Here is a 24,731-nt window from a genome sequence, read left to right as displayed (position 1 = left end):
AATCAGCAAAATCGTTGATCTCTGTTCACTGCACGATGACCCTGGCGTGATGTGGCACTGGCATGATGGGGCACTGACATGATGTGACGCTGGCGTGTGATGTGACCCTGGCGTGATGTGGCACTGGCACGATGTGACGCTAGCGTGTGATGTGACCCTGCCGTGATGTGGCACTGGCACGAAGTAACGCTGGCGTGTGATGTGACCCTGCCGTGATGCGGCACTGACACGAAGTAACGCTGGCGTGTGATGTGACCCTGCCGTGATGCGGCACTGACACGAAGTAATGCTGGCGTGTGATGTGACTTGACCCCGGCGGCCCCTGACCTGGCCCAGTGCTTGAGGGTGGAGTCCAGGCGGTGCAGCTCCTTGTTGACGCGGGTGGAGCAGCTGAGCCAGTGCTCAGCCAGCTGAGTGAGCTGGGCCTCCAGGCCCGAGCAGCTCACTGTCAGCAGAAGGCGCTTGCCGTCCTCCAGGGCCTGGTACAGCTGGGGCTGCCTCTGTGCCAGGCCTGCCTTCAGCCGCTGGAGGGGGGCACGGGGGGGTCACAGGGGGACATCAGTTAGTGAGCTGCAGTCCCGAATGCTCACATCCAGGGAGGATTGTTATCTATCCGTTCTGCTCAACTTGAGCTCTCGAAGCTCTCATGTCACAACCTTCTCTGTCTCCCTTCACTGGCCGCTATTGACCCTCACGTCAAATTCAAGCTCTTACACTTCTTACATTGCAGGGTTTTAATGAAGCAGCCCCCACCTACAGCCCGCCTCGGGTCGGCAAGCTAACACCGCCGGCAGATCCCTCCACCACCCAAAAATACGTCTAACTCTAAGTGTATCTCGCGCGGTTCCTCAATGGTGGAAAGAGCCACATCCACAGCCAGTCGCCCGTGTCCCTCTCAGACTTGCCGGCTGCACTTACACCTTGTTGAAAGCTTTGGATGTATCTATCATATCTACTGAATGGGGTGCAGAAAGGGAGGACCTGGTACCTGGTACAGTGTGATCCTTTCAGCCAACCTTTCCTCAGTCTCTTCTACCAGGCCTATGGTGGGAATGCTGGCCTCCACTGCCTCCAGTTGTGTAAGCAGGGCCTGGTACTGTTCCTCCAGCAGGGTCCACGACTGTGGGGATGGGCAGCATGCATTAGTGCACCGACGAAAAGAACAGGGATGGGGGTCAGACTGTCAGAGCATCCAAGGGCGGGCCTCACCTCCAGGACATACTCCAGCTCCACGCCCCGCTTGTGGGCTTGCTTGAGCACCCCCTGGGCCTGCGCCAGCGTTTCCTCCAGGGCCTGGTTCTCGCGGGGCAGCACAAAGCCGCCAATTCGCCGGAAAAGCGTCTCCGTCAGGATCATGTGGGACTCAAGCCCCTGGAAGAACTCCTGAGGCGGAAGAAGCCAGGATGTTAAAGTATGCAGTATATACCAGACATTCAGTGCATAATCTGCTCAGTAAACATGGGGATTTATATGTATTTATACTACGGGACCGTTGAATGCTTGAATCTGATTGGCTGACGAACGTTCCGAGGTGTGCAATTATTTTCAGATAAACGCACGGCGAACGTAGTTCCAGGCAGCTCTCTTGACCGCATTACAGTTCTATATCACTTCGCATAGTTAACTGTAATAACGGAAATTAGCATACAGTACCTATACAGCACACAGGACTAACAAAAACAACAACATGACAGACGATTTTCCGAAAGTAAATTTTAATATTTACGGTGAATATGAAACTTTCAACAACTGGGCTGCAGCAGTATTAGTTAGCCTAGTGTACCAACTTAAAGGCTACACATGACATTTCTCACTAGCAAGGTAATAACAGCGCTGCATCTTAAAGCAGACTTACAGTTTAGAGACGGTGCTTCAGAACACTGTTGAGGGACACACAGAGGTAGCCTAATTCATACAAGCTCTCTCTCTCTCTCTCTGTTTCTTTTTCTCTGTGTCTCTGTCTCTCTCGCTCTCTTTCTAATAACTTCATTATTAACTGCATTAGTCTGCTATCAACGGCTCAAGCCTCCATTGCCAGCTTTAAAATGACGTTTTGGAACTAGCAAAAGAGTCGTTGGATGAGATGCGGAAGAAATAATCCTACTCACAATAGCGATTTAAGTAGAAAAACCGGACGAATCCCTTGAAATATATCATCTGATCGATGTCTTGAGGTGTGGCAACCGTAGTATAAGCGGAATAATTGACTCCGGACCGTTGAATTATTAGAAAATAATGCACACCCGAGGTGTAACGGCCACTCCGCTTCGCGTCGTGGCCGCATTACCACCTCGGGTGTGCATTATTTTCTAATAATTCAACGGCCCGTCGTCAATTATTCCTTACATATATATATATATATATATATATATTAAGGATGATACAATCAACTCATGATTCAATACGATTCACGACACGATATTCTCACGATTTTCTAACAGAATGAACTGCAGACAAATTTATTCAAAAATATTCCTTTATCTTTCTAAACTGTGCAAAACGTGTCCTCTGCTTAACAGTGCAAATTGAATAAAATACTGTTGAAAAAATCTGAAATCAAAATGAATAAATCAAAAATCTTCAAATAAACGGTAACGCTTTACATTAACTGCACCTTCATAATGCTTTTATATTGCATTCATAAAACATTCAGTACACCTTCATAATGTCATACATTTACATCGATCTTCAACCAATTCTCGATTCATCATTACATGCCTTATATATATATATATATATATATATATATATATATATATAAAATATTATATATTATATTAATATATATGATATTGTTAAACGTTATAAATAACAAAATGCACGGCAGGGCTCACCTTGTGCTTGTCCAGTACGTTCTGCACTTCGTCCACAGAGCTGGCGATCATCTTCTGGTCGGCGGCCATCTTGTCCTGGGCCGTGTCCAGCAGATCCACCAGGTCCTGCAGTGCCTGCTCGCACTGGACTTTCAGGGCCAGGTTCTGGTTCAGCCCACTGCGTCGAGAGCCCACCAGATGCACAAGCTCCTCGTAGGCATCCTGTGGCAGACACCAGGAGATGGGGAGTTCTTGCGGTCAAGCAGAGGAGTCCAGTGAGGTTATGGGGTGGTTATGACAAACCCAGGGTGTGACAAACCCAGGGTGTGATTTTACACTGTGTGACTACACTGACACACTAACACTGTATGACAGCAATAACACTACAGGTATACGGGGGTACACTGATCCCCCCATCTGGCTAATTTTAAGATGGAGGACCTCGATGAAGAATAACTACGGAACCTCACACCATGAGTACACACACTGTATGACAAAACTGACACTCTGAAGTACACTAACACTATGATAACTCTAACACACTGTCACTTAAACTGTACTGACACTATGCAGTGACTAACACAGTATGACACTGACATGCTACTGTTGTTTACGAGTACTGACACTATACAGTACACTAAACCTGTAAGACAACACTGACACACTAATGTCATTTAACAAGAATAATAATATGCACTACACTGACCATGTGTGTCAGCACTGATGTACAAATACTGTGTGATTAAACTGATACACTAACACTGTGTGACAGCACTGACTGGGGTACACTAACACTATGATAACACAGACACTTGAGCAGTACTGACTCTATGCAAAACACCAAATGTGTGTGACACCACTGACACTTCAACAGTACTGACACAATGCAGTACACTAACCCTATGTAACAGCACTGGAACATTAATGCCACTTGTGTGATGCCCTGCTCGTCCGATCCTCATTTACCTCCTGTTTTGCCTGTTTAGTCCTGTGTATTTAAGTCTGCGTCCAAGTCAGTTTAGCCAGATCCTGCTCGCTGGACACCGGTTATCACAGAATGACAGATCTATCCAAAGACGCACCTCCAGAAACCGAGAGTGATCGCATCGGTTTACTGCAGGAGGTTATACACTGGTTCGCTGGACACCGGTTTTCACAGACACAATGCAGTACAACCCCGTGTTACAGTGTGTCTGTACAGTGTGGAGGCTTGGACATGGTAGTGTGTTTGTGCTGTGCAGAGACGAGTATGTGACAGTGTGTCTGTGCAGTGTGGAGACGCGGATATGACAGTGTGTCTGTGCAGTGTGGAGGTGCGGATATGACAGTGTGTCTATGCAGTGTGGAGACGTGAACAGGACAGTGTGTCTGTGAGCTCACCTGCAGCTTGAGCAGCTCCTGGGTGGAAACCTGATCAGGCTGGAGAGCCTCTCCCCTGGACTTCAGCTCCACCATCCTCTGCTCCAGTTCCCGCACGCTCTCCTCAGCCTCCGCGATTGTCTGTGGGGGAAGGGGGACATCACTCACTGAGAGGGGGAGTCATAGGGTAGCAGGGGTATGATGCTGTATCTGTGAATGACTGCTCACCTCGGCCTGTTTGGGGGCCGGCCTGTCCATGACCTCCGCCAGCCTCTGCAGGGCGTGACGTTTCGTCTCCGCCAAAGCTGTGAAGAGCAGCCGCAGCTCTGTCTGGAGACGGGAGAGACGGCATTGCACCAGTGTCACTAAGCACAGACTACAGACACGAGTATCAGTACCAATTACCGAGGTCTACAGACAAAAGAAGTAGCATTAGCACCAATTGATGAAGCCCAGAGGCACAGGAGATATAATCACAGGAGAATATTATCAATTACTCATGGCTACCGATATAAAAGTTAGCATTTGTACTGCTAGCACTTTAGTCACTCATGTAACATTCACACATTGACAGATGAAAAGTAATAAAAACACAGTGACAGACAGACAGACTGACACAGTAGCAGGCAAACAGACAGACAGACAGAGTAGCAGACAAACAGACAGACAGACACGGTGGCAGGCAGACATACAGTGGCAGTCAGACAGACAGAGTGACAAGCAGACAGACAGTGGCAGTCAGACAGACAGAGTGACAAGCAGACAGACAGTGGCAGTCAGACAGACAGAGTGACAAGCAGACAAACAGTGGCAGGCAGACAGACGGACTGACAGTGGCAGACAGACAGATACTGTGGCGGGCAGACAGACAGGCATGCATGAACTAATCCCACCTGGAAGGAGCTGAGCTCCTGCAGCCTTCTCCTGGTCTCCTCACAGCGCTGCTCCAACACAGAGTCCAGGGTCTCCAGCCGGGCATGCAGGTAGTCCAGCGCCTCCTCCATCGGAGCCTGCGCCTCCTTGCACAGCCACGCAGAGTCCGCCACCAACTTCATGCTCCGCCCCACCTCCTCCTCCACCTCTCGGACATCCTTCCCGAGGGCCTGCCGGATTGGGAACATGTTCCTCAGTAGCCTGACCCCCAAATCACTGCAGAAAGCGCTCAAGGGTACGACAGCAAATTTCCCACTGGATCCACCATTCTACCACCGCCTATGGGACTCCAGGCCCTTGGGGGGGGGGGGGCGGGGTGCTCACCTCCTGGTTACACAGCTGAGTCTCGGCACCCTCTGCCAGCAGCACGTGCCCGGAAAACAGGCTGCTCTCCACGTCGTCCGTCCAGGAGGAGGCGGAGCAGACAGCCGAGTACAGCTGTTGCTCCAGTGACCTGCCCCTCTTCTCGGCACCCCCTGTCTATAAATACAGGAGACATGCATGAATCAGTGAAAAATTTGGAAGTGGGCGGGGCTTCAGGAGGTGGGCGGGAACAAGTCAGCATTAGTACCAATGAGGAGGCCTCCTGAAGAGTGTCGTTGAAATCTTCAAACAGAGTCCTGATGGAGGACTTATCCAGAACAGAAGGCTCCTCTTTGTAGACGGAGCTGGGCGTGCTGACACTGCTGGCTCTGCTGTACACCTGGAGAGACAACAACATGGTGGGTGGGGCCATGGATCTCCAGGGGCGGGGCCACGTCAGGTGACAAGCTGCTTTTACTTGCACTCAGTTACCTGCGGAATCATCTCTCATCAAGCTCCTCAGCCACATACACGGCAATCCTGAGCCACCAGTCCAGACGTTACTGACATCTACATTTAAATCCGCAGATACTTTGTGCCTCTGTATAGCTGTATTTGGATGCTAGGACAATAAAGCCCTAGACCTGACTGTTGTTCAACTGACGTACCCCTGATATCAGGGCCAGCTGGGGTGGAGGGTCCTGCTCAAGGCCCAACAGGTATAAGATTCAACTGTCAGCCATGGGATTTACACCCATAACATGGGATTTAAACCCATGTCAAACATGAGGTTAAAAGACAGCTTAGGACATACTGTATGTCTCAGCCAGCTGCTGCAGGCAGTGACACGTACCGGCACGCGATGGTCCTGCTCCGCCGAGTTCTGCAACAGCTGCAGTTTGGTGTTCAGGTCCCTGCTCAGGTTATCCCACCTGTTCCTGATTTGGTCGGCCACCTCACCCTCTGCGTGCTCAGGAGGAATGAAGCCCAACACGCTGCAGATGTGGGGGGGGGGGCATAAACACCGCAGTTAAGACAGGATATCAAACAGTTAGATGAGAATGCACAGCACAGTCACACTGAATACAGCACAGCTACACGGGAACACGGTCTGACTAAGTAGCCCAGTATTACCACTGGGTCATGGCACAGTTAAGGTACATCACTAGTAGACAGATTAAAGTTGCGTTAGGGTGACACTGTGCAGAGTGAGCCCAGAGTAGAGCACAGGTGAGGGATGATTACAAATAGGCCTCGCTGTGCTGACTGCATGCAGCAGGTGGGCATACCTGGAGCCATTGGGCGTCATGAGCTCCTTCCCCAGGTCAGCCACGGACTGCAAGAGCTTCTTCTGCTCAGCCAGTTGCTCCTCCAGTTCCTGGAAGAGGGAGCGGACTTGTGAGTTAACCACACGCTACTCTAACGCTACGTCAATTCTATACTTATGCTATGCTAATGCTATGATAATGCTACCCTAATATCCCCGGAGTGTCTCACAAGCACTCGGCTTGAAGCAATTGTGCAAAGCAGACTTACAAGATCTACATATTAGCCAGGTTGGCTTCCTGCCACACAGAACACCAAACATACCTTTTGCCTTTGTAGGCTGTCCTGGTGCTGCTGGCAGCGTGTGGACCGGGCCTGGGCTAGCCAGTCCTGTACACTAGGGCTCTGGGAGAGCCCTGAGTCTGGCTCGCTGATCTCCTGTTCCTGGAGGGACCCCTGTTGGGAAGACGGGTCATGGGTCAGAAATCAGAGGCCACATAATACGTGAGCAGTGAGCCTCCTAACCATCAGATGGCGCTGCTACGAAATGTACAAGCTGCACAAAGGAGATAGCTAGATATCTGATAACAGTAGAATCCAATGTTTCTCTGCAAGGGAATACAGGAAGCATTTCTATAATTTTGTTGGGGGGGGCGGTGGGTAGCCAAGCCTCTCAATGATGGCAGAGTCACTGAGTTCATGAAGCAAAACTATTTAATAAGCCAAAGCCTGGCCACAACAATACTTCAGTACTGACAGCATCACAGACGATCCATCACAGGGTTCATACACACACACACAAGGGGCAATTTAGAGATGGCAATTAACATGCCACACACACAGAAGTGGCATTCGACCTGTGACCCTGGAGGTGTAAGGAAACAATGCTACACACTGATAATGTGGCTACTTAATTCATGTCAGGAGGGACACTATGAGCTACTTCAGGTTTTACAAACTACTTTAAACCTGAAAGCCCACCATGTTCGGCTAAATTGTTTGGTTCGTTTCGTACCTTTACTGGTTTATTTCCTTAATTGAATGACTCATCCAGCCGTTTCACATTAACATTAGTGACACGTGCATGATTACAGGAGACTGACCAATCAGCACGCAGCAAAGTGAATTCTAATTGCTTGTCACATTCCACCATCCTGGGGTAGTTTGAGAGACGGATCCTTGCCAGGAGACTCTAATACACATAGTAATGGGGCGTGTTTTCTTTTGGACTTCAGTATCAAGTCGAGTCAAGTGTGGAACATGAGCCGTCATCACATGTGCATGTGCAGTAATGGGTGCCCGGTAACCAATAGGAAGTGGATTAATCTATTCAGTCATGACAGAACACTGACAGACACAGAGCCTTGCTCTCATTGGCTGACAGTAGACCTGCCCATGTAAGACTCCCCCAATTATATCTTCTGCTGCTGGTATGGATTTTCATAATTAAGTTGTTAATAAAACATAAACTATTTTGGTTTTTGGTTCAATAAACGCTGCTAAAACTGTATGAATCAGTTATTCAGCCACCTTGGTCTGGGTAAGAGGCAACAATAATCGGATCACAAGAGATTAGCAGTTATTTGTGACATATAAATGAGCACTGTGGCCTTATCACAGCACAGACCTCAGAGCTTGGTCTGCTAAACATGGTGATGATTTGGAAAATGACTTTGACTTGCTGCTAATTCGCTACAGGCAGGGAACACACACAGACATGTGAGCGCGCGTCTGTGATACAGCGAGGAAGAGAGAGACGTCTTTCAATTAACGTGCTGTTTGCCTCTCTGATACATCGCTTAAGACAAAGGTGTCTGCTAAATGAAATTAAATGAATCACTGTATGATGACACGTCACTTCAGGTCACAGAACACAAGACACTCTTCCCCGACGATTATTCTTTTTTTTTCTTAAATCAGGGAATGTCTGATCTGTAAGTGACTGAGTGTCTGGTGAGTCAGCCAGAGTATAAAGAAAATCAAATCCACTGTGTAACAGGAAATAGACTGAGGGGAGTTCAGACAGCAGCAAGAAATGAACAAAAACCTGAAAAGGTGAGATGAGGAAGAGGATGATGAGGAGCAGCAGGGAGCGGGACCCACCTGGATGCTGACCTGCTTGTCCTGCAGCATCCTCTGCAGCTCCAGCAGGCTCCCTTTAAGCGTGTGCAGTTTGTGGGCCAGCTGCTCGGCCTCCCTGCGCGTGTGCGCCCGCCCCTCCAGCACCAGACTCTCGCTGTGCACTGACAGCTCCGCCAGCGACGCCACCTTCTGCTCCATCTCCAGCAGCATGTTCTGCAGCAGCAGGAAGAGAGAGACCAGCTCGAACGCGGCGCCGTCTCCAGAACCGCGGTCCGCCACCGGGAGGCCGCTCACAGGCCAGGCGGCCCAGGGCCAGCCTTGCCAACTGGCGTACGGGCTCTCCGTCCTCGCTTCCACGACCGCCTGCTGCGTTTGGATACTCCCACGCCCTCACGTAGTGGAGGGGCGGTACAGCCTTCAAGGACCAGCACGGCACGTACGCTCCCAGCCTATGCAAACGCTGGAGTGCTTTTCGAGGCTGGCCACAAAGCACCGGCCCCCGTAGCTCCACCCCTTTTCATTCACACGCCAAGAACAAGAAGGAAAGGTCCATTCAGCAGCCCTGAATGGACAGTGTCCATGCCACAACCCCCCGTATTCTCTGATATGCATATAGACCCATCCTGCCTCCCGAAAACAGCCCGCAATCCGGTCCCACGGCTCAGCCAAGCCGCAGACGCCGGCACAGACATCCTTGCCCAAGGCCAGACGGAGATCAACCCCGTGGAGACACAGGGCTAATCTGCTTAGCAAGCTAAGCCCTGAAACCCTGGACCTGAGCTGTGAGGCCGGGGACGTGGCCACTCTGGGCCAATTCATCTCGCAGCAGGCTGGCATCTGACCCCAGACAGATGCTAACAGGGGTAGCTACAGGGCTAACATTCCCCCCGGCATCGCTCCGTTGGCATAGCAACAAAGTCAGGGAAATGCTAAGGAACTCCTGCCCCCAGAAGGGTGGAGGACAGCGTAAATCTCCCCTCACAAAGACAGTAGCCACAGTGACACTTTGGCCGTGTGCAGTGACCCCCCCTTACTGTCTCCTGGAGAGGAGACAGATACTTATGAGGTTTTTCAGAATACCTCCAAAAGTTATGCTTTTTTGTGTTAGGATTCATCTGAATATCTCATTCTCTCATTCTCATTTCTCTGTTCGAAACAAACATTATTATTATCGTTGCTACAATTCTTAACTTGTGCGTTCATCAAGAGTGACTAGGTTAACAAGGAGATGGATATTTACTTGAGTAGTTTAGTTACCTTGCTAAGCAACCAAGTTACCAATTACCGATATGCAACTGGTATATGTACCAATATCGAAATTCAAAAATAGTAAAAGTTCGGGGAAAAAAAAGCATGCACAGAATGAGCACTCTTGATTGGCTGACTGACTATGAGGGGGTGGGGCTGTCACAACTGCTAGTCAGTGTATGAGAGGCAGACTGCAGGTGTGCAGTCAGGGGAAGCTGCTCACCTGACAGTCGATGAGCTGCTCCTCCATGTCCATGTCCTGGGGGTGTGGCTGCAGGGCGGAGCTCAGTGCGGAGCTGAGCGCGGCGCGGGTACGGAGCAGCCAGTGGTCCAGCTCATCTGCCTCGTTGCGGTATCTCTGCAGGGCCTGCTCCTGCCGCTGCTCTTCTAGCTGCTCGCTCAGAAGCTCCTGTAGGGGGCGCCAAATCAGCACCCATCAGACCATGCATCGTTCCTTCTTTATTAGTAACCTCTGACTTTCCTGTTCCTTAAGCAGCTCCCAGGTCGCCTTTCTGACCGAACCTGACACGTATTTCCAGTATCCAGGCTACGTTTCCTCCTCCTGCCTCCAGACCCTTCGAGGACGGCACACACCCCCCAAATAAAACCCCCACGAACGGTCAGCGTCAAACAGCTAGACAACTCAGAATAGTGGATGGAGCTCTCCTTAAAACAGAGAACTTCTTGTTAAAAATGCGGTCTGGACACATGTGGTTCTTGTGAAGAAAGCAAAGCGGGTGCAGACTTTTAATTCAGAGTCTGGAACTTTATCTGGCCTTTGTTCACGATTTTAGCCCCGTCTCCAGACTGAGCTACATATTAGCATTAGCACCCACACGCAGGATAGAGTCGGGGGAGGGGGGGGGGGGGGGCAGATTGAGTGGAGAGATGGCCTGTGGGAGGAATAAATGGGAGTGATGGGGTAGGGGCAAGACTAGCTGACTAATCAGTCTCTACAGTCAAGCCCAGAAAGGAAGACTCATTTCCTCACCACGGTGGGGGGGGGGGGGCGGAGCTTTGAGGCCAGGGGGGTAGTGGATGTGAACTACAGAGAAGCCCTTCTTACTGCTTAGTGGAGCCACGTAAAGCTGAGACCTACGATTACAGCCGTTATTCTGGTGGGGGTCTAACCTGACAGCAATGTCACTGCTGATATTTAACGAATCGGTCCTGATATTGAGAGGATTGTGAAGTGGAAAGGAAGGGAATGGGGGGGTGGAGAGAGGACCCCACCTCCAGGAGCTGCCTCTTTCCAGATGCCTTCATGCGGATGGTGGCCATCCTCTCGGCCAGCACAGTCAGGGTGGACTGCACTGCCAGCTGGTCGGCCGAGTCTGCATCGGGGCCGTCCACCGCCAGCTCCTCGCCGAAGCGCGACTGCAGATCGCTGATCTCGTCCTGGAGCATCAGGATGTCATCCATCAGGGCCTGGGGTGGGGGGGGGGGATGCAGGAACGGGGGTCACGACGGTCACTACCAGAGGAGTAACATTCCCCTAAATGCGAGTCACCGTAAACAGAGGCCACTTCTCAATGACAGGCAGGGTGTGACATCCTGACGCATCGTCACTCTCAAATTCAGGGTGTAATATCTCATCGATACGACCCCATATTCTCAAGTTAACAATATGATGAAAAACTGAACAAAAATAACATTCATTGAAGAAGAATTCTACTAACAAACAGGACACATGAGAAAATGGCACCTTCGATATGAAAACCATATTGCATACTTACATTCTTAATGGCCTTCATTGATCTTTCACGGTGAATCTAGAACAATCCCTAAACCCCAGAACATCAAACCCCCACGCTCTCCGTTCCACTGGGCAGGGAGGGGGGCAGACCTGGAAATTCACTCCACTCTTCTCTCTACATTTCAACCCTAACCCTGCTAAACTGTATATTACTGTGATTTACCTTACCCTCCCCCCCCCACCCTCAGGCCTAACATGTCCTTCAAGAACCAGACTTGCTGCTGATGGCCATTCCTAGCGGTGGCTTGTCATTTGTTGCCCTCTATGACCTGATCACCCTCCTTGATTAACCATTGGCCTCCCATTTTTCCTGTGCTGGCTCTGTACTCCACTGACTCACCAGACTGGAAACCAACCGGACCACATCCTTATGCATAACCATGACAGAGTAGCTACTGACTCAAAGCTTACCCTCTTCATTCCTCATGGTCTCCCGCTACATGTCCTGCTCTATCCCCTCCTTGAGTCTCCTGCTGTAACCCTCCTTCCGTCTCCCATAGTTCCTCTTTGTTTCTTGTTTGTTCTCTTCTACCCTTCCCTCTGTTGACCAGTGTCTGTTCCCTTGATGTCAGTGAAGCCCCGAAACACTCTGCTCTGCCCTAACCCTCACGCCCTGGCCACCTCTGACCCTTCTCCTCCAGATCCACACACCTGGTATCCCTTCACCTCTGGCTCTCCAGACATCCATGGAAGAAGCTCAGGATGACTGAGACGAAGCTGTGGAAACCTGAGACTCTGTGGATCTGAGCATCAATCTCTTATCTTCTACTAACATCATTGATGCTATAAGCACCTTCTAACCAGACACATGTAAACTATTTGCCCCCCCCAGCACCCACCAACCTGACTACCGGTGACTTTGCCACATTCTTCCAAAAGCACAAGTTACTCTTAACCAGTCTTTGGTGCTCATCACTCTCACTCACCCCCCCCCCCCAATTTGTACAGACTCCAGCTTGGATCACCAACACGGTCTGCTGGGTCCCGAGGAGTAAGAATAGATGTCCAGCTATCCTTTGCTGGCCACATTCCCGATCAGAAGTTAGTTAACGAAATATCCAGTTCAACTATTCCAGGCACTTGACTAGATGACTAGACTACTGCAACGCTTGAATGACAAGGCAGGACAGCATGTGCCATTAATCCACTGGAGATGATTCACAATGAAGCGACACATTTGATACTCGACTAGCAGAAATGCTCTCATGTTACACCTCTGCTCGTCTTGCATTATTTTCGTTTCTCTTTATTTTTCTCATCCTCATTGTCACCCTATAGTCCCAGGTGCTGCTTTCCAGCGCCGTTTATGGAAGAGCAGCAACCTTTGCTCATCAAGCTTAATGTTCTAGCTTGTCCCTTTCAGTCAGTAAGCCAACACTGCTTAGTGCCCCCCCACCTGCATTATGCAAAAATAATTCTGATTACAAAGTTAAATGAGTTCCATTCACATGTTGTCAGCAGAAACCCTCTTAACCTTTAAGAAACGCCCAAAGATACAACTCATCTGACCACTGACCTCTTCTGCATCTTCATTGGCTTTCTCTTGGTTATGATCTCTTGGCAACACTAGATCTCCTGCATAAAATACTTTTCTAGTAGGAACTTACAGGAAATTCCGCCTAATAGACACTTATACATATGCAAAGTGTAACGGTCACACCATCAGCAGGTTCTCAGCGGGCAAACTTGCTTCAGGGTTTCTCGGATCTCGGTCCGCATTCCTCCCATGTAGAAGGTAGCCTCCACCATTGGCTTCTGCATTGGTCCGGTCCCTCGTCAAGGAACCAAGGACCACACTGCCCTGGATCTCACTATTCCCGAGAATTGGCTGGACTTGCTTTGGTGAGGAAAAAGCTTCTCTGTTTTTGAAGTGGACCGGTCCATCCTGCAGTTAGTCTCACCTGATGAGCCGCCATCTGGCTCTCGGGGGTCCGGTCGGACCCAGGTCCCTCATTTAACCGGACCTCCACGGACTCCATCTTGGTCGAGATGGACTGCAGGGCATCCTGGTAGCCCTGCTGCCTCTGCAGTGCTTCGTACAGGGTCTTCTGCTTCTCACTGATCTGCAGAAGTTGGTGAAGCTTGCACTTAGGGAGCCATAACTTTACTGTGGTTCCACTATAATAGTCTGGTAGGTGGATGCCAATACATTTGGAGTTTTGTGTCTGATTCACTACTGTAAAATAGCTAAAGTCATACCTTTTTCTGACCTCATCTAGATTCTGAGATTATAGCTTAGATGGAGCAGTCCTACACCACAGATCAAATGAGTGCAACTGAGAAGGACCTGTTTTATACCCATAATCATCCTGAATCCGACTATGGTCCGTCAGATCTCTGGCTAAACAATCATGCACGTCCCATGTCACTGTAACTGTAACACTGTACACTGTACTGTATCACTGTAACACTCACCACATTCTTCAGCGTCTCCCAGGAATGCTGCAGGTCATCCAGATTGGCAGTTGAGATGCAATCCAGCGTCGATTCAAAGAGGTCTGGGGGAGGAGCCTGGTCAGGGGAGGAGCGGCCTGGGGCTGCCTGCGGGTGGGTAGGAGAGAGTGGGGAAACCATTTGGAGATAAGATCAGAAGCTTACAGCTGCAGCAGCACTGAACTGGGGCAAAAGCGCAACAGGTATTTAGGAAAGATTCCCAAAAACCACCCAAATGTCTGCATACCAATGGGATCTGCTGATACTTTGTATCCTGTCAGATATACCCAAGTCTTATCAAGCCAGTGGCTTACAGTGAAGTACAGGCTGATAATGTGATCGACGTCTGACTGACACGAGGGATGCGTCCTAAGCTCTGACTGGTGCAAACAGATGAGGCCATGAATGAATGAGGCAGCAAAGGCAAATGAAGGAGACGTCAGGAGAAGATGGAGCTCGTAAGCGAGAAGACACAAGGAGACACGCACGTGATGCACGTTACGAAGAGGAGCGTCTGCAAAGTGAATGTAGGAGGCAGCCCATCGTCCTTGCTAAACAGCAATCTAGGAGCACGGCTAAGCATGGGGGCGGGGCGGAGGTGAAAGGTGAAAGGTGAAAGGGGATTTCAGGGGGCAGTGACAGCTGTGGCTGAAGCTCTCTGGGACCACTAGGATGTTCTCAGTAGGGCATTTTTCTGTAAAGTTTTGAAGGTAAGAATGAAGAAGCAGGAGATTCCGTGTTTGATCTGTTCCTTCTGGGATGTTTCAGTTTGGAGTTTATGGAGAATTTAAGGATCAGGCAGGAAAGGCAAAATAAGCCAGATCAACTGGGGAAAAAAGCTTTCATGCACGGCCAAAAGGGTGGGCTGTAAGACCTCACCTGGATTGACCAATCACACTGCAGGGCTACAATGATGGTTGTAGGAAGTGAGTACGGAATAACTGAGCCCATTAAGGGCCGACCCACTGCGTACTGATTTGATTCCATTTTATTTAGCTTCTTAATTAATCATGGTGTCCTCCAGCTGTTCAAGTTGCAATTATGTCTAATATAAAATCTTAAAAGGGATTTTTCTGGAAGGTGTAATAAAAGAAGTAGTTCCCTTTGCAGTTTTGTTTATTTGCACCCAAAACTTTATAGCAGTAAAACAGTTACTGCTTCAGGCTAAAAAATAAACTGGCATGTATTGAATAAATGACTGTTTTGTTTACCCATATTTACATACACAGATTTCAATTTCTCCTGAACAGGCAATTCAGAAATGCCTAAATGTGTGCCTCTGCCAGCCCATCGCAGAGCACTGGACCACACACGTGCCCATTACAGGCAAACTACACACCAGTTAGCCTAACAGCATGACTTTGGAGTATGGGAGGAACCAGCAGTTCCTGATGAAAACCCACATGACACTGGGAAAGCATGCAGATGCCACACACACAGCGTGCCACACGGCGGCCAATCACTAAGGCTGAGGCAAGAGTGCTATTTCCTGAACCACCATGCCCTTTCCCAAACATGTTTGACATTTTCATTAGTACAAACACACCCTGGCCCGTAGCTTAACTGCCAGGATATCTCGATTAGCCAAACGAGAGTAATCAAGACATGACATAAATCAGCACATGCTGGCCATCCAGATGATCAGGGTTGGGAGTCGCAGAGAAAACTTATACGGCTGATTCCCGTGCCCACTGGACTAGGCCGGGGCTGGAGCCTGCCAGTCGAGTAGGCCGGGGGCCCTGAGGGCGGTACCTGGTTTGGGGAAGTGTCAGCGCTACCCACTGGCGAGGGAGAACGGCAGGCAGGCGGGGAGGAGATCTCGCTGTTGGTGCCTTCCTCCCCGGACTCCTCGGTGACGGGGGAAAGGAGCGTGTGACAGCGGCCTGCGGTCATCTGACCACGGGGATGGGGCGCATTAGCGGGGAGGGCAGACGGGCGACCCAGCAAGGCACAGAGAGAGAAGCGTTAGTGGCAGGGGGCAGTCGGGGGGGATGGGAGGTTGGGGAACAGAGGTGGGTTCAGGGTGGGAATCAAGCAGGGACACCACAGTTAAGCGTTACCATATAACAGAAGCAACAGAAAGACATCAAAAATATCATTTAAAAATAAACAGGTGAAAAATCAGAGCAGGGTTTGCGAGAGCAGAACAGCAGGAACGCGACAGCGAACAGCGTATGGTTGGCGGTCACTGTGGTGGGAGCAGCACGCGGGGGGCCGTGGATCTTACTCCTCGCCACAGTGATTAGTGTCCCCGTGCGAGCGGTGAGGAGAGAGGAGAGCGGCACTCCGAAACAGCACCGAAGCCCCGGCCAGTATCCATTGCCGAGATCACAATTGTGGCCGTCGTGTCTCTCGGTGTGAGCCGGCTTCCTGCTGCTCGTACTTGATCACACCGTCGAGAAAAAGCTCTTGCCGTGTGTATAAAATTAAGACACAGAAAAAGCAAGCGAGGTGCCGAATAACGGCAGCATCATGGTCGGCTCTTTGGTTGCCGGGAAACCAGCGCATGCTCGCAGCCCCCGTGCGTATCCACGCCGCTGCTGCCACATGATGCAACACCGTGGCAATGAGAATCCTGGTGCGTGGCAGGTGGTCCATCCTGCTGTAAAAGGACAGGGGAACTCGGAGCGGGATACGAGAGCTCGGGGAGGGATAGAGTCCTGGCAGAGGTGCACATCACCGCATAAAGGGTGAGGAAGAGCGAGAGAGAGAGAGAGAGAGAGAGAGAGGGCGGAGGGACTCTTACCATCACCACAGGGGGGGGTGTGGGCAGGGCCTCGGCGTCCAGCTCGTCCAGTCCCTCAGACAGCCCCTCCACCTCAGCCACGGTCAGCAGCATGGTGGCGTGCTTGGCCTTCACCGTTAGCATGTTGCACTTGGAGTTGAGGGTGGCGATCTGCTCCTGGTAGCCCCGGATCTTCTGGGCCAGCTCCTGTCACAGGCACAGAGAGGCCGGGCGGATGAGGTTCAGCCTGAGCCCAACAAAGCCGGGGCCGGATGGTGGGGGTGGGCGGGTCTGGGCGGGCCTCAGGGCAGAGCGGGTCGCCGCCGTCTCCGCGCCGTCTATCCGGCACACGAGGAAGCCAGAGCTCACGTCTCCGCCTCAGAGGCAGCAGCCAATCAGCTGGCGGTGACAGCTGGGACACGGGCCATTCCCGGCAGCGTCTGCAGTCCCGCGCCGCCCGCTGCGTGTTTGGCTCCGCCGGAGAGGGCTGTGTGATCTCAGCGCGGCTGCCTAGCCCAACGCAGAAAATACCTTCTCCTGCTCCCCATTTCCTCCCCCTCCCCAGATGCCGAGAAGACTCTTAACAATGGAGCACAGAGGGCCTTGCGAAGGGCGGGGGGGGGGCGTGAGAGCTCATATTACAGCCACGCTTCGAGTGGAGCCAGGCCCGCCCCATTGCCCCTCCAGATGGCTGAGCCTCCCCACAAGTGGGTCACGTGACAACTAGAAACTGAGAAAGCCGAGCGCGGCTCTCCACAGACTTTCAGTGGCATGCGCGTTTCTCGGCAACAGCCAATCAGCAGCCTCGTTACATACCACGTGTAGGTTACTTTTTGAAAACAAACTGGATAGGATACAGAAAACACGTATTGTTAAAAAAAGCGGATAAGCTACATACCTCACCCATGACTGTATAATCTACATAATACAAAACACCAGACCTGCTGAAATGTACCAACCATAGATCACATTACCTAATAGAACAATAAATACTGTCAAAGTTAACAGTCTGCAAAAGATACTTGTGTGATTCATATAATCGCCAGAACAATTGTGGTTTAAATAGAACCAGCACTTAAAGTAATTCTTTGAACATATCCCCGTTGACAGATGTGAGGAATGCGGAGTGTCAGATAGCTCTCAGCTGGCTCCGGTTCACCGTGCACGACTGAAGGAAAATCTGACGGATAACAGCTTCAGTGTGGACTCACGTGTGGCGCGATCTCTACAGCAGAGGTGCGGAACAACACGGAACCACTGTGCTTACACAGACTCTGAAGACAGTTTTCTGGATATCGAGTGAAAAAATTAATTACAATAGAGCATTCCACATCGAATTAGCAAAATTAGCATTTTACAGTTTAATATAAAAGCCATGCATCGCTTAATGGCAGGAATATGTTCTGAGTAATGTGTTATTAGGTGATGTCATCATTGTGTAAACATCGTAGAGTATACTTACACAAAACTAGATGGTCTAGCCTACTATACACCTAGACTACGTGCTATAGCCTAGTGAATGAGAGAAATGCAGTACAGTAAATATATAAACTAGTAATACATTTTATTATTATAGCTGATCTCCAGTTATTTCTCAAATCTGATGGGGACAGTGTGACTTGGCATTTAACCATCTCTGGCACTTAACCATCTCTTCTATTTGACTCTCCCTGCCGGCCCCTGGAGGATGGGCTCCCCCTTTGAGTCTGGTCCCTCCCAAGGTTTCTTCCTTCTTGGGAGTTTTTCCATGTCACTGTCGCCTTTAGCTTACTCACTGGGAGCTTTGGGTGCGGATGCTGTAAAGCGCTTTGAGACGATGTAATGTTGTGATAATGCACTATACAAAAATTAATTTGTTGTTGTTGTTATTATCAAGCATTATGTGCTGTAGATAACTGTACGCACTATCCTTTTATACATCTGGCAGTGCAGTAGGTTTCTTTAAACCAGCATCACCACAAACACGTGAGCAATGCGCTGCGCTACAACGCTACGTCAAATTCAACGTTACTAGGCGATAGGAATTTGTCAGCTTAGACAGACTGTATTCATATTAATATGTGCATATCTTAAATATACAAATGATTATGAAGCTATTTTAAATTTGAAATATTTTTATATTTTACAGTGACCTCTGCAGTAATTTTCCAGTTAGTAACGGCTACTAACACGCATCAGTAAACCGTAAGCAGTGAAAAATACTTGGACTACAAATTGGTCTTTCACCATCTGTCATCCAGTTGGCACTTCTTCTCCTTCTGGAAGAGGGTGTGTGCCACCTAGTGGTGAATGGTAGGTATATCTGGGCGATCTACAGGCCTACTCAGGTGATCAGATTGTTCTGCGTTTGAAGCTCCCTGCTGACGTTCCCTGACGGCCCACACCCTGAACATTCCCCCGCAAGGCCCGTTTTACCAGTGCAACCGGGACATGTTGACATCAGTGGTGCAGGTATCTGAGAGAGATTCAGGTGTCCCCCAAGCATTCCTGAGCAGAGGATCTGAGGGACTGATGCGGCAACGAGCACGTCCACATTGCTTAAGGCAGAACTGCCGCTTTCGCAGCTGTAAATCAGTCAGTCAGCAGACACAGTGCTGCTTCGACGGCGACCAACGAGACCCTGGTTTATTTAGCTTCCATCTTCAGCATGACGCGTAAGACACAGAGATACAGCCACTGGCACCAGACTTTCAGTCTGTGGAAAACTTAGCGAATGAAAGAAATTTTCAAAATTGCCACAAAGATTCTACTGCAAGGCAGACTGAACTCCACCTTGCTGCAAAGATGCATGAAAAATTACAAAAGTTGCTAGTGAAAAAGTGAAAGCTTTTAGGTAGCTGCAAAACTAAAAAAAAAAGGGTTCTGCTATCAGTCCCAGGGAGGGCAGACATTATCTTTGCCTAAGATACTTTTTTACTTTTTTGGAGAGCAGATCCTCATCTGAAAAACGTTCATAAGAAAACACGAGCCCCCCCCCCCCAACTCAGGGGCGGGGCTCACAAAGGAGGACACAGACGCAAGTTCGCTTTGTGGGACGGTACCTCGTGGTGGAGGATCTGGGCCTGCAGCTCCTGGATGTTACTGGTGGAGACGGGTCGGTCCTGAATGACACGGTGCGCTTCCTCGATCAGCCTCTGGAGGTGACGCACTTCCTGTTCGTACTGCTCGTACTGCACCACGGCCTCCTGGGAAACGGCAGCAAGACGGAAGGGGAATGGCAGCACAGGAAGTGTGGCGTGGGTGAGAGTAAGAGAGCGAGAGAGTAAGACAGAGAGCGAGAAAGAGAGAGGGAGACTTTGTGTGTCATCTACTTGTGGACTTATGTGTGAGTGTAACTCTGTGGTGACGAGTGGTGCCCCCTACCTGCAGAATGTTGCACTGCTGGATGGCAGTGTGCTGCAGCTGGCTGGCCTCCTGTGCCAGAGCCAGGGCAGTGCGACAGATTGGCAGGCTGGTGACGGCCTCTTCGGGCACACGCAGACCGCTCTGGCACGCCTGCACCGCCTGCACCTGCTGCTTCAGGCCCTCCATGTCTGTGAGCAGGCGCTGTGAGGGCAGGAAGACTTCTTATGGCCAAGCCTCCTCACAGTAACACCACACCCTCTCACAGTAACACCACACCCCCTCACAGTATCACCACACCCCCTCACAGTAACACCACACCCCCTCACAGTAAGACCACACCCCATCACAGTAACACCACACCCCCTCACAGTAACACCACACCCCCTCACAGTAACACCACATTCCCTCACAGTAACACCACACCCCCTCACAGTAACACCACACCCCCTCACAGTAACACCACACCCCCTCACAGTAAGACCACACCCCATCACAGTAACACCACACCCCCTCACGGTAACACCACACCCCCTCACAGTAACACCACACCCCCTCACAGTAACACCACACCCCCTCACAGTAACATCACACCCCCTCACAGTAACACCACACCCCCTCACAGTAACACCACACCCCCTCACAGTAACACCACACCCCCTCACGGTAACACCACACCCCCTCACAGTAACACCACACCCCCTCACGGTAACACCACACCCCCTCACGGTAACACCACACCCCCTCACAGTAACACCACACCCCCTCACAGTAAGACCACACCCCATCACAGTAACACCACACCCCCTCACAGTAACACCACACCCCCTCACAGTAACACCACACCCCCTCACGGTAACACCACACCCGCTTACGGTAACACCACACCCCCTCACGGTAACACCACACCCCATCACTTTAACACCACACCCCCTCACAGTAACACCACACCCCCTTACGGTAACACCACACCCCCTCATGGTAACACCACACCCCCTCATGGTAACAAAACACCCCTTCACAGTAACGCCACACCCCCTCACAGTAACACCACACCCCATCACTTTAACACCACACCCCCTCACAGTAACACCACACCCCCTTACGGTAACACCACACCCCCTCATGGTAACACCACACCCCCTCATGGTAACAAAACACCCCCTCACAGTAACACCACACCCCCTCACAGTAACACCACACCCCCTCACAGTAACACCACACCCCATCACTTTAACACCACACCCCCTCACAGTAACACCACACCCCCTCACAGTAACACCACACCCCCTCACAGTAACACCACACCCCCTCACAGTATCACCACAGCCCCTCAAAGCAGCATCATATCAATGTCAATGTCACCACACTCCATCATAACAGCACGCCAGATCAATTAAAGTAAATAATCGGAACTTCATTAACTTGGCATAAGCACAGTTAGTGTTTCCAAACTGGGCCTAGGTGATACAGACAAAGGTAACACAATCTCTTAAGTCTGATCGATTAAATGGCTTCTCAGATTGAAAGGTATTAATAACTAATACTTAAATTCTTGAGATGATGACATAGCCCACAACATCCACAGAATACAAGAACTTATATCTCTGTTATTCTGATTGTGAGAGACAATCTCATCATAATTACCAAAATAAGAACATACCCCCAAATGTGACTAGACATTCCCTTTTTTAAGCAGGAATCCCTGATCAGTACCTGTCTCTGGGCCAACTGCTCCTTCAGGCTGAGCCGGGCCAGCTCCGGGGACGTCAGGGTCCCCTGGGCCAATTCCAGGGCCGCTTGCAGGTCCCTCACCTCCAGCTCCAATCTTTCCATATCCTGGGGAGCCGGAAGCGTCACATGACACAGCACTGAATGAAGCTCCCAGTTGTAATAGTCAGGCTCACCCAATCGGCCTCGGGCTTTTAATGTGTCCTTTTACTGACGGTTTATTACACTTCCACTTGAGACAAGCCTGCAGGGATGCCGGTTTTTACTGGTATATGAAGAGAAATGGCTACAAAAACTAAAAATTACCCATAATGCTGAGAGGGAAAGGTGGGATGAATGCTTTAAAACTGACATAACTGGCTATGACACAATGCTAACTGGGAAAGGTTGGGCAAGGGCTTTAGAACTAACAAAATTACCAATGATTCACCATGCTGAGTAAGAAAACTTCGACAATGCAACATTATTTAAAAGGAATATAGAGCATAAATGAATATCTCTGTTAGATCGATCTCAATGAGCTTAGCTGGGTGGTTCTTAGCCTCAAACCGATAGACAGAATTAGCACCATGCTGCCACTCAGATCACACATTTCTGCTAGATCTTATTACGAGATTATGAATAAAAACCAAGACACCTCTTTAATTCACCCTGACTGCCCTCTACTTTTGGCACCAGCTGTATGTGTTAATTCCTGGTCACATGACTCAGACGACGCCTAAAACAGATTCTTGAGGAATGTCACAGCATAATGAGTGTACAGACAGCTGGGAACAGAATGCTGACTGCATGGTCCAAGATATTGGATGTAAAGTGCAGGATGTTCAAAGTGAGGGTCCAGAATGTTGGTTAGGGTACAAGATGTTTGTTGCAATGTGCAGAATGTTGACTGCAGGGTATAAGATATTGACTGTAAAGTTGACAGGAAGCTGACAGTACGACCAGCATGAGAATGTAGAGTTCAGGATACTGACTGTAATGTACAAGATGTTGACTACAGAGTATATGATGTTGATTATAGAGTCCAGAATTATTACAGTAAGGGCCAGTATGTTGACTATACAATTCAGGATACTGATTGTAGGGTGAAGGATGTTGGCTACAGGGTCCAGGATATTGACTATAGAGTCTAGAACACGGATCTCAAACTGCAGTCCTGGAGGGCCGGAGCCCTGTGTAGCTTAGTCCTTTCCCTGTTCCGCCACAAATGATTCAGCTCAAGAGCTGTGTGGTAAATAGCACAAGGAGTTGAATCAGGTGTGTTAAATGAGGGGAAACCAAAAAATGTGCAGGGCTCTGGCCCCCCAGGACTGGAGTTTGAGACGCCTGGGCAAGAAATGCTGACAAAATGCTGACAGTAGGGACCAGAATGCAGAATGTAAGGTGCAGGACGTTGGCTCTAAGGTACACGATGTTGAGTGCCTGGGACCAGGATGTTGGCTCTAAGGTACACGATGTTGAGTGCCTGGGACCAGGACGTTGGCTCTAAGGTACACGATGTTGAGTGCCTGGGACCAGGACGTTGGCTCTAAGGTACACGATGTTGAGTGCCTGGGACCAGGACGTTGGCTCTAAGGTACACGATGTTGAGTGCCTGGGACCAGGATGTTGGCTCTAAGGTACACGATGTTGAGTGCCTGGGACCAGGATGTTGGCTCTAAGGTACACGATGTTGAGTGCCTGGGACCAGGACGTTGGCTCTAAGGTACACGATGTTGAGTGCCTGGGACCAGGACGTTGGCTCTAAGGTACACGATGTTGAGTGCCTGGGACCAGGATGTTGGCTCTAAGGTACACGATGTTGAGTGCCTGGGACCAGGACGTTGGCTCTAAGGTACACGATGTTGAGTGCCTGGGACCAGGACGTTGGCTCTAAGGTACACGATGTTGAGTGCCTGGGACCAGGACGTTGGCTCTAAGGTACACGATGTTGAGTGCCTGGGACCAGGATGTTGGCTCTAAGGTACACGATGTTGAGTGCCTGGGACCAGGACGTTGGCTCTAAGGTACACGATGTTGAGTGCCTGGGACCAGGATGTTGGCGATAAGGTACACGATGTTGAGTGCCTGGGACCAGGATGTTGGCTCTAAGGTACACGATGTTGAGTGCCTGGGACCACAACGTTGGCTCTAAGGTACACGATGTTGAGTGCCTGGGACCAGGATGTTGGCTCTAAGGTACACGATGTTGAGTGCCTGGGACCAGGATGTTGGCTCTAAGGTACACGATGTTGAGTGCCTGGGACCAGGACGTTGGCTCTAAGGTACACGATGTTGAGTGCCTGGGACCAGGACGTTGGCTCTAAGGTACACGATGTTGAGTGCCTGGGACCAGGATGTTGCTCATAATGGGAAGTAATACATAAACTGGAGAGAGCAGATTAACTGTAGGGATAATTCCCCTGAGATCTCAGAGATCATGTGGGCTGACTCTAAGGAGCCAGTGCTACCTTGGCTGCATCCTGCAGGCTTTGAAGCCGTGTCCTGATGTTCTGCTGCAGCTCCTCCGTGTGACGGCCCAGCTCGGACACCTGCTGGTTCATGGCCTCTGTCTGCAGCACCTCCGACAGCAGGGCCGCCCGCTCGGCCATGGTGTCGAGGTTGGTGTGGAGCTCCCGGGACTCCTGCAGCACCAGCTGGCGGCCCGATCAGAGGGAGACCGTGGTCAATCACGGCTCGTCAGACTTCAATGTATCCCGCATGCAGCAAGAAATTGGATCGGCAAGAAACTAGATTCTAA

At 50.2% G+C, this 24,731-nt stretch overlaps 1 protein-coding gene across 7 annotated transcripts in view; it reads right to left on the bottom strand.

Annotated features, from left to right (window-relative positions):
• LOC125714795 (nesprin-1-like) overlaps positions 1-24,731 on the bottom strand; it is a 133,906-nt gene that overhangs the window by 28,320 nt on the left and 80,855 nt on the right. For 6 of the 7 annotated variants that reach the window (XM_048985768.1, XM_048985767.1, XM_048985770.1 and 3 more), the window contains 23 exons: positions 24,442-24,627; positions 21,977-22,099; positions 20,282-20,464; positions 19,960-20,103; positions 16,940-17,125; positions 15,946-16,086; positions 14,176-14,301; positions 13,662-13,823; positions 11,238-11,432; positions 10,228-10,413; positions 8,778-8,969; positions 6,999-7,130; positions 6,698-6,786; positions 6,262-6,403; positions 5,677-5,808; positions 5,430-5,585; positions 5,066-5,275; positions 4,401-4,502; positions 4,194-4,313; positions 2,835-3,035; positions 1,210-1,383; positions 989-1,120; positions 328-524 (listed from right to left, as the gene is read on the bottom strand). In XM_048985768.1, the coding sequence (XP_048841725.1) occupies positions 328-524; positions 989-1,120; positions 1,210-1,383; positions 2,835-3,035; positions 4,194-4,313; positions 4,401-4,502; positions 5,066-5,275; positions 5,430-5,585; positions 5,677-5,808; positions 6,262-6,403; positions 6,698-6,786; positions 6,999-7,130; positions 8,778-8,969; positions 10,228-10,413; positions 11,238-11,432; positions 13,662-13,823; positions 14,176-14,301; positions 15,946-16,086; positions 16,940-17,125; positions 19,960-20,103; positions 20,282-20,464; positions 21,977-22,099; positions 24,442-24,627 (3,611 nt within the window). The remainder of the gene's footprint in view (positions 1-327; positions 525-988; positions 1,121-1,209; positions 1,384-2,834; positions 3,036-4,193; positions 4,314-4,400; positions 4,503-5,065; positions 5,276-5,429; positions 5,586-5,676; positions 5,809-6,261; positions 6,404-6,697; positions 6,787-6,998; positions 7,131-8,777; positions 8,970-10,227; positions 10,414-11,237; positions 11,433-13,661; positions 13,824-14,175; positions 14,302-15,945; positions 16,087-16,939; positions 17,126-19,959; positions 20,104-20,281; positions 20,465-21,976; positions 22,100-24,441; positions 24,628-24,731) is intronic. The other variant, XM_048985772.1, reaches the window with a different exon arrangement.

This window comes from Brienomyrus brachyistius, chromosome 19 (assembly GCF_023856365.1).
Source record: "Brienomyrus brachyistius isolate T26 chromosome 19, BBRACH_0.4, whole genome shotgun sequence".
Lineage (NCBI taxonomy): Eukaryota > Metazoa > Chordata > Actinopteri > Osteoglossiformes > Mormyridae > Brienomyrus > Brienomyrus brachyistius.
The sequence above is the reverse complement of the archived record's forward strand: the minus strand, read 5'-3'. Positions and strand labels throughout refer to the sequence as shown.